Raw genomic sequence first — 11,436 nt, forward strand, 5'->3', positions numbered from 1 at the left:
TCAAATAAATAAATAAATCTTTAAAAAGAGAGAGAGAGATCTTCCATCCACTGATTCACTCCCCAAGTGGCCGCAACAGCCAGGGCTGGGACAGGCTGAAGCCAGGAGCCGCATCCAGGTTTCCCTTGTTGGTGCGGGGCCCAAGTACCTGGGCCATCCTCTGCTGCTTTCCCAGGCACATAAGCAGGCAGCATACTGAAAACCTCACTGTTGTTACCAAGATTCAGCTGTATTTCTTAGATAAAGACCCCTTGGATTATCATAAGCATGTGGATAACAACCAGAGTTTGGAAAAAGTTGCCAGTGTTCTTGCTGATTTTAAGAACAAAAGGATTTTCAGGGATCTGTATTCCACAATTCTGGCTGATGTCACCCTATTAAGTCTTTTTTTTTTTGAGTGGGGAGAGGAATGCAGACATCCAACTGATGTCTCTTTTTTTAATTAATTTATTTGGTTTTTTTTTATTTTTTATTTTTTATTTATTTTTTTGACAGGCAGAGTGGACAGTGAGAGAGAGAGAGAGACAGAGAGAAAGGTCTTCCTTTTTGCCGTTGGTTCACCCTCTAATGGCCGCCGCGGTAGCGCGCTGCGGCCGGCGCACCGCGCTGTTCCGATGGCAGGAGCCAGGTGCTTATCCTGGTCTCCCATGGGGTGCAGAGCCCAAACACTTGGGCCATCAGTTACAGAGACAGGGAGAGAGAGAGAGAGAGAGACAATCTTCCATCCACTGGTTCACTCTCCAAATGGCTGCAATGGCCAGCACTGGGCCAGGCCAAAGCCAGGAGTCAGGAGCTTCTTCCAGTTTTCCCACAGGAGTGCAGGGGCCCAAGCCCTTGGGCCATCTTCTGCTAGTTTCCCAGGCACATTAGCAGGGAGCTGGATAGGAAGTGGAGCAGATGGGACTCAAACCGTTGCCCATATGGGATCCTGGCATCACAGGTGGGGGCTTTACCTGCTATGCCACAATGCCAGACCCCCTAAATATTTATATAACCATTATTTTTAACATATAGTTGTCTACATGTCTGAAACCCTCTTCCACTTCACCGTCCTCCAAATGGAGATTATAATTTAGCAGTGAGGCTCAAATAGAAATTTTTGTGCCAGTTGTCACAAAACATTAACATCTAGGCAAATCTTAAGTGATCTGGTACAGTGCTGCAGATAAAGTGAATATGTGCGTTTTTCAATAGTTGCCTCTTGGGTACTTTCTCCTTTGACATGACAGTACTCTGCTGTTACTTAATAAGGCCTATTTTGCACAAATGCCTACTAGTGAGAATGGCTGGCTCCCCCTGAATCAGGTGCAAGGGGGTTGCTATTGATACAAAATCCTAGGCAATGACAGTCCAAATCTCCAAGGTTTTAGCTGTCATTATGACAATAATATTTATTGAGAATTTACAGACCTAGGAAACCGCTGTAGTTGAAACTGGGAAAGTTCTTTAGAAGCCCCACTAGTCTATATCCATTACAAAACCAACATGCTTCTAACAGGCCATCCGAAGCACAGTGCCCTATGTAGCATTATGTTTTTACATTCTGTCAAGGCATTAGACTTTGGGAGAGATCTTATCTTTACTACAGAGTGGAGAGAACTGAGACATTTTCTTCAGAGACTTTAGTAAAAAGCCCTCCGCAGTTCTACAGTAGAGTTAAGACGCTAAAGGCCATCGCTGTTTTCAAAAGATTTCAATTCACTCCATGAATAACGACGCTTTAGTGCGCGGGAGTTCAGCAAACACTAGACTGGGAACTTGAACGGCTGAGGATCTGACCAGCTGGTCGGCTGGGGGTCTCTAGTTTCCTGTCTTTCCTCCACACCTACTTCTATGAACTTTATCCCACCCTCACTTCACCTTTCCCTCTTCCGTCCCTTCACGTGAGGGTAAAACGGGCTAACTCCACAGAGCCCAACGGTGCTAACTGCTGCCGCTTTCCCCCTGGGGGAACCCATTTCAAAAGACTGGCATCCTAGCCTCTCCTCTCGTGCTGGGGGCACGGGGGAGAAACCATCCCGGCGCTGGAATGAGCCACTCTAGCTCACCTGTGCTTTCCTTCACTCGTCCACAGCGCCGTCCAAAACGCACCAGCATCTCGGACGAGTTGCCCATGCCGCTCCCAGAGCTGCAAAAGCGACTGTTAGCGTCGAGCGGGGCGGGCTCTAACCAGCGGAACGCTTCCCACGCCGCGCGGTTGCTAAGCAACGCCTCCGGAAGTGACGCCGCTGTTGCCGGGGAACGAGGAACGCGCCGAGGTCAGCGGAGAGGGCTGAAGATCCGAGACTGCGCCTGCGCGGGAAGTGGAGGCCCGGCGTGTGGAGGAAGGGCGGCCCTGGCGCGCAGGCTCTGGGGCGCCCAGGGGCTCTAAAGCCGCGGAGGGAGGGCGGCTGCCGGCGCCAAGCGCACGCCGGTGAGGTGCGATCTGTGGCTGCCATTTCTTCCTGGTGAGCACCTCCCCGGGGGTGACCCCCGACTAGATCCCGACGCCTACCTCGGGGTGGACTGTGCAGGTGTGTGAGAACGCGAGGCCTAGCCTTGGTGTGTGTGGCCCACGGATCCCGCAGGTGCAGTGTGAGGGCCCGAAACCCTCCCTCAGGTGTGGAAACCCGGGGATTAAATGACAATAAAGTTTTTTTTGTTCTTGAGGCATGGTCTAGGCTAGATGGCCTAAGATTTTTTTTTTTTTTTTTAGTTATGTTAAAAATTGAATGTTGTCCCGAGAATAGTCATGTTAAGACTTCTTTAAGTTAAAATTTCTTGGTAAATAAACTAATAAATTGAATTCGAGGATCAGTCGGATTTTTGACACAAAAATATCTTGAGAGTGGATTTGCACTTGACCACAGAACATCCTTTTCTAACATGTTCATGACGTCCAAGTGATTTCATTACTAGTTAATTGGCTCTGACATGTATAATTTAGCACCAAGTTGAATTCCCTCAAAATGAAAGGATGCAGGATTTTTAATAAAAATTCTAACAAAGTTGTGCTATTTTCCTTCAGGTTTTCTCTCAGATGTGCTGCCGTAATAATGCAGGTAAGTGTGGAAGGGTTAACAAAATATTTGTAGACAGAAATTAGTTTGTGTGCATATGACACTGGTGGCTTTTGGGAAGCATAGCTTAAATAACGTCAGGAACTAGGAAGGGTCAGAAGTTTGTACTCTATTTAAAAGCTAACAACTTACCCTGCCACAATTTTGTGCAAGATAGGAGACTCCTAACAGATTCTGGCAATCGCCAGAATACCAGCGGTTTGGCCTCAGATCTCCTGGGATGCTGCAAAGAAGTCAGTTGGATGTGGAGTATGTTGCACTCCAGGAGAGGAGTGCTGAGCCTAGGGAACCTCATTCTTTATAATGGACAGCCTCTCAAGGCTGTTGACTGTGCAGACACCTGTGAGATAGTCCAGAGCAAAGAGCAAGTGAGTGCCTTGCTCATAAGCTAAACAGAACCACAGAGACCCATGGAGAATTGTCTCCCAACGAGAATTATGTGAAATTGTAATTACATTGGTTACAAAACAATTTGAATTTTGTAAGATGCGATGTCATTAATTTGCAAATTTGACATAGTGGTTAGAGATTCCAGTTTTCAACTCTAACCTACAGATCTTCACAGTATGTCAGTCTGGAGATTTGGAGTTACTGTTTGTTCTTCTGTTCCTCTCTTTTTTTTTTCCCCTTGTAAGTTTAAGAAGATAGCCTGTGCATACTGATTTGAAACAGTTTAAATTACTCTGGGCAAAAAAAAAAAAAAAATGATCAGTGTAGAAAATGTATTAACTACAGTTGAACCACCCAAGACTCTACCACTGTACACATAAGCATTTGTTTTTAAAAACCAAAATGGGATTATACTGTACATACTGGTTTTTTTGTTTTGTTTTTGTTTTTGTTTTATTTATTTATTTATTTTTTTATTTTTGACAGGCAGAGTGGACAGTCAGAGAGAGAGAGAGAGACACAGAGAAAGGTCTTCCTTGCCATTGGTTCACCCTCCAATGGCCGCCACGGCCAGCGCACCGCAGGAGCCAGGTGCTTCTCCTGGTCTCCCTTGCGGGTGCAGGGCCCAAGCACTTGGGCCATCCTCCACTGCACTCCCGGGCCATAGCAGAGAGCTGGCCTGGAAGAGGGGCAACCAGGACAGAATCCGGTGCCCCGACTGGAACTAGAAGCCGGTGTGCCGGCGCTGCTAGGCGGAGGATTAACCTGTTGAGCCACGGGGCCAGCCTGTACATACTGTTTTGTGACTTACATGTTTAATTTGAAGTAAACATATTAGCTTTTACTGGCTGAATAAATAGCTGGCTTTCACAAATAAACCTTATTTAAGCAGTTGCTAGTTTTTGGATGTATATGTGGTTTCTAGTTTTCATTATTATGCAAAGTACATAGGCTATTGAAGACATACCAAATAGACATTGCTTATGCTTTTGGAGAAAAGAGTTAATAACTGCTTTGGAAATTTTAACAAATTGGTTTAAAAATAGATTCACATTCTTAAAAATAGATCTATGCAAATTCTTAAATTTTTGGAGACATTTCAAATACACCATTAAATTTCTAGATGTTTATTGAAAACACAAGGTTGTATTCCTCTGTCATTTGACAAAAGAAAAAAAAATGAAATCTGTAAATATCAATTGGCTTATCTCAAGATTTTATCTACTCGTTAAAAATTTGTTTTTTCTATTTTTTTTTTAACAGGCAGAGTTAGACAGTGAGAGAGAGACAGAGTGAAAGGTCTTCCTTCCGTTGGTTCATCCCTCAAATGGCCGACATGGCTGGCGTGCTGCACTGATCCGAAGCCAGGAGCCAGGTGCTTCCTCTAGGTCTCCCATCGGGTGCAGGGCCCGAGCACTTGGGCCATCCTCCACTGCCTTCCCAGGCCACAGCAGAGAGCTGGACTGGAAGAGGAGCATCCGGACAGAACCGGCGCCCCAACCGGGACTAGAACCCAGGGTGCTGGCGCCGCAGGCAGAGGATTAGCCTAGTGAGCCGCGTCACCGGCCAAAAAATTTGTTTTTTCATAACATTCCCTGTGTTGCATTTACGTAAGGTTTTTTGCTTAATTATGTTTCTCCCATTGCCGATAGATGCTTTTCTGATAGGAGTAAACAGCTTACTTAGAAACAACAACATTTAAAACTTTTTTTTTTTTAAGATTTATTTATTGAGGCTGGCGCTGTGGCTCAGTAGGTTAATTCTCTGCCTGTGGAGCTAGCATCCCATATGGGCACTGGTTCTAGTCCTGGTTGCTCCTCTTCCAGTCCAGCTCTCTGCTATGGCCTGGGAAAGCCATGGAAAATGGCCCAAGTCCTTAGGCCACTGCACCCGTGTCAGAGACCCGGAAGAGTCTCCTGATTCCTAGCTTCAGATCAGTGCAGCTCCAGCCATGCCCATTTGGGGAGTGAACCAGCAGGTGGAAGACCTTTCTCTCAGTCTCTCCCTCTCACTGTCTGTAACTCTACCTCTCAAATCAATAAAACCTTTTTTTTAAATAAAAAGATTTTATTGATTTATTTGAGAGACAGAGAGATCTCCCATCCTTCAGTTCACTCCCTAAATGGCCACAATAGCCAGAGCTAGGTGGATCCAAGGCCAGAAGCGTGGAACTCCATCAGGGTCTCCCACGGGGGTGCAGGATCCCAAGCACTTTGACCACCTTCTGATGCTTTCCCAGGTACATTAGCAGTGAGCTGGATCAGAAGTGGAGCAGCCAGGAATCAAACCTGCATCCTTATGAAATCTGGTGCTGTAAGTGGCAGCTTTACCACTACACCACAACATCAGCCCCAACATTCAAAACTTTTAAAACATGATCATTATGCTATTTACCCATTAAAATAACATCCTGTCATTTGGAACAGCATGAATGGAACTGGTGGTCATTATATTAAATGGAGTAAGCCACACACAGAAAGACAAAGACCATATAATCTCATATGTGGAACCTAAAAAAGTTGATCTCATAGAACATGAGAGAATAGTGGTTACCAGAAGCTGAGGGGTGGGGAGAAATGGGAGAAAGGTTTATCAAGGAATATTAAAGTATAGTTAACTGGGGCTGGTGCTGTGGCATAGCAGATAAAGATGCCGGCTATTCAAGTGCCGGCTGCTCCACTTCCAATCCAGCTCCTTGCTAATGTGCCTGGGAAAGCAGTGGAAGATAGCTCAAGTACTTGGGCCCCTGCACCAACATGGAAGACCCGGAAGAAGCTCCTTACTTCAGATCAGCTCAGCTCAGGCTGCTGCGGCCATGTAGGGAGTGAACCAGCAGATAGATGATCTCTCTCTCTCCCTCTCTCTGTAACTCTGTCTTTAAAATAAAATAAATAAATCTTTAAAAACAAAAGTATAGTTAGGCCGGCGCCGTGGCTCAACAGGCTAATCCTCTGCCTATGGGCGCCGGCACACTGGGTTCTAGTCCCGGTCAGGGCGCCGGATTCTGTCCCAGTTGCCCCTCTTCCAGGCCAGCTCTCTGCTATGGCCCGGGAGTGCAGTGGAGGATGGCCCAAGTGCTTGGGCCCTGCACCCCATGGGAGACCAGGAGAAGCACCTGGCTCCTGGCTTCGGATCAGCGCGGCGTGCCGGCCATGGTGGCCATTGGAGGGTGAACCAATGGCAAAGACCTTTCTCTCTGTCTCTCTCTCTCACTGTCCACGCTACCTGTTCAAAAAAAAAAAAAAGTATAGTTAGCTAGGAGAAATAAGTCCTGGTGTTCTATTACACAGTAGGATAACTATAGGTGACAATTATATGCTATATATTTTAAAAAAGCTAGAAGAAAGGATTTTTCAGTTTTTTCACTTCAAAAAACTAAGATGAAATGTTTGCAGAGATAGGTATGTTTACTCTAATTTGAGCATCACACAGTATATCCACGTATCAAAATGAAGCATGATACCCCATAGGCAGTGTACAGATTTTTATGTAACTAAAACGTAAAATATTTTTATTAATTTTAGGAGTTAAGAAACTTCCTTTCCTTTGCTCCAAATCAGAAGATTTTGTTCCCTACGTATAGAACAGGCATAATGTTTAAAAACAATTGGGTGGTGTTTAAAGCTGAAGATTGTCATGGCTGTTTAACCTAAGCTCTGTGCTGAAGTAAACTTAATTGTCTTGGAAATACTAAGTTGGGTAAGTATTTTTTAAATAAATGCTAATAGAAAAAGATCTGAAATTAAGAAAATGTCTTTATTAGGTCAGCAGTGGAACTAAGTTGTCTTGTGATATGTTGATGTTAATATTTTAGGAATTTCAATAACTTGCAGCTAATTAAATCTTAAGCTTAAGGCAGATTTCAACCAACCGTGAGTTGCAGTTGAAAAGGTTTTTTTTTATTGTAAATTCAGAATGCTCCAAAGTGATGTTTAATTTAAAATGTGCCTAAGTGCAATGGTCATTTGATCTTCAATTATATCTTACTGTATTTGTTATATTATGATAATTGAAAAGTTAATTCAATACCTAAATCTCTGGGAATTAGTTAGAGACACCTGGACTAGACATTTAAAGATACAAGGATCCAGAGTATCAGAATATTATTTACAGTCTACATTTCCCACAACAGGTGATACCCCTCTGGCTTAGTTCTAACTTGAAAGAAAACAGATTCCTGTTACTTGAGTTAAGAGCTCTATTCTGTCTCCACTAAGTATCTGTTGCAGTAAACTGGAAAATACATGTGGTTAAATGCCATGCTCTCCATTTTTAGGTGATCTCTTCTTTTTCTTATGTGAGAGGCAGAGAGAGAGAGAGCGCTCCCATCTGCTGCTTCACTCCCCAAGTGCCTGTACTGGTTGTGAGCCAAGAACTCAATCCAGTTTCCCACATGGGTGGCAGGAACTCAACCACTTGAGCCATCACCACTCTCCCCCAGGATCTACATTAGGAGGGAGCTGGAGCCAGGCATCAAATCCAGGCATTCCAGTGTGCAGTTGTAGGTACCTTAACCACTATGCCAAGTGCCAGCCCTGGGTCTCTTCTTTTCTTGTGGGTAGAATTCTTTTCTTTTTTGGCTAAACCTCAGAATGGTTATAGAGTAAATTATAGATGTGGTGTTAGTTAGTGTATCCTTTGAGACTAATGAATATTTGTGTAATTAAACACTTTTTTTTTTTTTACAAAATGACCTACTTGTTATTTTTTAACTAATGAATAGTCTTTAAATGTTCTATTTCTTGCCGGTGCCGTGGCTTAACAGGCTAATCCTCTGCCTTGCGGCGCCGGCACACTGGGTTCTAGTCCCGGTTGGGGCGCCGGATTCTATCCCGGTTGCCCCTCTTCCAGGCCAGCTCTCTGCTGTGAACTGGGAGTGTAGTGGAGGATGGCCCAAGTGCTTGGGCCCTGCACCCCATGGGAGACCAGGAGAAGCACCTGGCTCCTGGCTTCGGATCAGCATGATGCGCCGGCCGCAGCGGCCATTGGAGGGTGAACCATCGGCAAAAGGAAGACCTTTCTCTCTGTCTTTCTCTCACTATCCACTCTGCCTGTCAAAAAAAAAAAAAAAAAAAAAAAAAAGTTCTATTTCTTAGGCACTGGAGTATAGACCTAAAAAGCATGAACTTTGAAATCAAGTCAACCTGAGTCCAAAATTTCAGCACTGCCACTTAATTAACATTTAGTCACTGGCTGGCGCCGCAGCTCACTAGGCTAATCCTCCACCTGCAGCGCTGGCACCCCGGGTTCTAATCCTGGTTGGGGCGCCAGTTCTGTCCTAGTTGCTCCTCTTCCAGTCCAGCTCTCTAGTGTGGCCCAGGAGTGCAGTGGAGGATGGCCCAAGTGCTTGGGCCCTGCACCCACGTGGGAGACCAGGAGGAAGCACCTGGCTCCTGGTTTTGGATGGGTGCCAGCCGTGTCAGCCATTTGGGGGGTGAACCACCAGAAGGAAGACCTTTCTCTCTGTCTAACTCTGTCAAAAAAAAAATTTAGTCACTTTAAGCTCCAGTATATATTTTTAAGATGAGGATAATAATTCCTATTTAATAACTTCTGATAATTAAATGAGATGATGATTGTAAAATTCTTAATCCAGTGCCTGGCATATAGTGATTCCTCAAAAATATTTTTATAAAGAATTGTTCACATACTGTAGCTTTTCCAGGTCCTGTATAATCTTTTTTTAATGTGATAATTTTCATCTTTATCATCAATTTATTCTCTCCTTTTCTCTTGAGATCCATAATTAATGACTGTCATTATTTTCTAATGGAAACAGAAAATTGAATACTAATTGTTACACCATAAGCAGTGTGATTACTCATAAAGTAGCTGAAGCAGATATAAATTAACATGTGACAACTGTTAACAGAAGTAACCTCCAGTTTGGAAGAATTCAGTTGACCTCCAGTTTGCATGTAATTTGTTTAGAATTTCAAGTAGAGTATCAGGCAGTAAGTTTTTTGGTTTTTTGTTTGTTTTAAAGATTTATTTATTTAAAAAGAGTTGCAGAGAGAAAGAGGAGAGACACAGAGAGAAAGATCTTCCATTCTCTGGTTCATTCCCCAAACGGTCTTATCAACTGGGATTTGGCCAGACTGAAGCCAAGAGCCTGGAACTCCATCCAGGTCTCCCACTGTGGGTGGTAGGAACCTAAATATGAGCCCACTGCTTTCTCAGGCACTTTAGCAGGGAGCTAGATCAGAAGTAGAGCAGCCAGGGACATGAACCAGTACCCTTATGGATGCCATGTTGCAGGCAGTGGCTTAACCTGTGCCACAACCCCAGCCTTAATCACTTAATTTTAATATGGACAATTAGAAATCTGTTTCAAGCTAAACTCTCTTAAAAATTATTTTACAAGATTTCATGTTACATAAAATTTGTTCAGAATTTTGGTTATTACTCAGAATGTATATTATACATGACCTATTATTAAGATTACTGTAAACATTTTGAACTATAAGGATAGCTTTGATTGATAAAGATATTAAGAATGATTAACCTGCATTTTTGTCTCTTAAAATTGTGATAAATTTGTAAGAAATTGTTTCATTATTTTTCTCTGAATAGCTCTGTAGTTTCACTTAGAGTATTCAAAGATTCATCCCCACAGGAACACAAAGATAGTAAGAGTGTCTTTTTTAGATACTTTGTTTTCCATTCACTTAATATACTCAAATTTGAACTTTGCTTCCTAGGAAAAAATATTTAAGTGGTGGTTTTAAAATGCTTAATCACTTTTTTCTATTCCTTGGCTTAATAGATTAAATGTTACATTTATCAAATAAGTATAATAATTAGATATATAAATGCAGTATGTTTGCAGGATAATATTTCTTCTTTTTCAGGGCAATCCAATCTACTCCTGAAACCATGAAAATTTTACTGGTTTTTGATTTTGACAATACAATCATAGATGACAATAGTGACACCTGGATTGTACAGTGTGCTCCAAACAGAAAGCTTCCTATTGAACTACAAGATTCATATCAAAAAGGATTTTGGACAGAATTTATGGGCAGAGTTTTTAAATATTTGGGAGATGAAGGTGTAGGAGAAAATGAAATGAAAAGAGCGGTTACATCAATACCTTTCACTCCAGGGATGGTGGAACTTTTCACCTTTATAAGAAAGAATAAGGATAAATTTGACTGCATCATTATTTCAGATTCAAATTCAATCTTCATAGATTGGGTTTTAGAAGCTGCCAGTTTTCACGATGTGTTTGATAAAGTGTTTACAAATCCAGCAGCTTTTGATAACAGTGGTCATCTCACTGTGGAAAATTACCATACACATTCTTGCAGTAGGTGCCCAAAGAATCTTTGCAAAAATGTAGTATTAGTAGAATTTATAGATAAACAGTTGCAACAGGCAGTGAATTATACACAAATTGTTTATATAGGTGATGGTGGAAATGATGTTTGTCCAGTAATCTTTTTAAAGAAGAAAGATGTTGCAATGCCACGGAAAGGATATACTTTACAGAAAACTCTTTCCAAAATGTCTCAAAATCTTGAGCCTATGGAATCTTCTGTTTTGGTTTGGTCTTCGGGTATTGAAATAATTTCTCATTTACAGTTTCTAATAAAGGAGTAATGTGCCTACATTGGAAATGTGTATCCATTAAGATTAGATTCAGCTGCATAAAAGCTAATACCCTAACCAGCCAGTGGCTTAAAGAGAAGTTTTTTTCCTCTCACTTAAAATAATTCCAGAGGTAAGTATCCCAAGGCTTCTTTCTCTACCAACCTCAGCACTTGGCTTCCAATTTGTAACCCAAGGTTTCTGTTCAAGCTGCAGCTCTCACAGACATTCTGGCCAGCAAGAAGAACAGTGAGAAGGTCACAGCCCTTTGTTTTAAAGACATTTCCCAGAGGTTGTAACCAGTACGTCTGTTTAAATGCTGTTGGCTAAAACTTAGTCATCATGTTCCCACCTAACTGCAAGGGAAGAGAGCTCTTGTCCAGGTGGTCATATGCCC

General features: G+C 42.6%; 2 protein-coding genes across 4 annotated transcripts in view; one reads left to right on the forward strand and one right to left on the reverse strand.

The window, feature by feature from the left end:
• CFAP210 (cilia and flagella associated protein 210) overlaps positions 1–2,123 on the reverse strand; it is a 73,693-nt gene extending 71,570 nt beyond the window's left edge. The window contains exon 1 of the mRNA XM_062200324.1: positions 2,049–2,123. Within this exon, the coding sequence (XP_062056308.1) occupies positions 2,049–2,115 (67 nt within the window). The 5' untranslated portion in view covers positions 2,116–2,123. The remainder of the gene's footprint in view (positions 1–2,048) is intronic.
• A 177-nt stretch (positions 2,124–2,300) lies between these two features.
• Positions 2,301–11,068, forward strand: PHOSPHO2 (phosphatase, orphan 2). Of its 3 annotated transcripts, none has more exons than XM_062200329.1 (4): positions 2,301–2,513; positions 3,008–3,041; positions 6,974–7,148; positions 10,301–11,068. In XM_062200329.1, the coding sequence occupies exon 4, from the start codon at positions 10,326–10,328 to the stop codon at positions 11,049–11,051; it is 726 nt and encodes a 241-aa protein (XP_062056313.1). In that variant the 5' UTR covers positions 2,301–2,513; positions 3,008–3,041; positions 6,974–7,148; positions 10,301–10,325; the 3' UTR covers positions 11,052–11,068. The 3 variants fall into 3 exon arrangements, with proteins under 3 accessions (XP_062056313.1, XP_062056312.1, XP_062056315.1); XM_062200328.1 differs by having other exon boundaries at positions 2,301–2,447; XM_062200331.1 differs by lacking the exon at positions 2,301–2,513 and adding an exon at positions 2,539–2,599.
• Positions 11,069–11,436: the final 368 nt, after the last annotated feature.

This window comes from Lepus europaeus, chromosome 1 (genome assembly GCF_033115175.1).
Source record: "Lepus europaeus isolate LE1 chromosome 1, mLepTim1.pri, whole genome shotgun sequence".
Classification (NCBI taxonomy): Eukaryota; Metazoa; Chordata; class Mammalia; order Lagomorpha; family Leporidae; genus Lepus; species Lepus europaeus.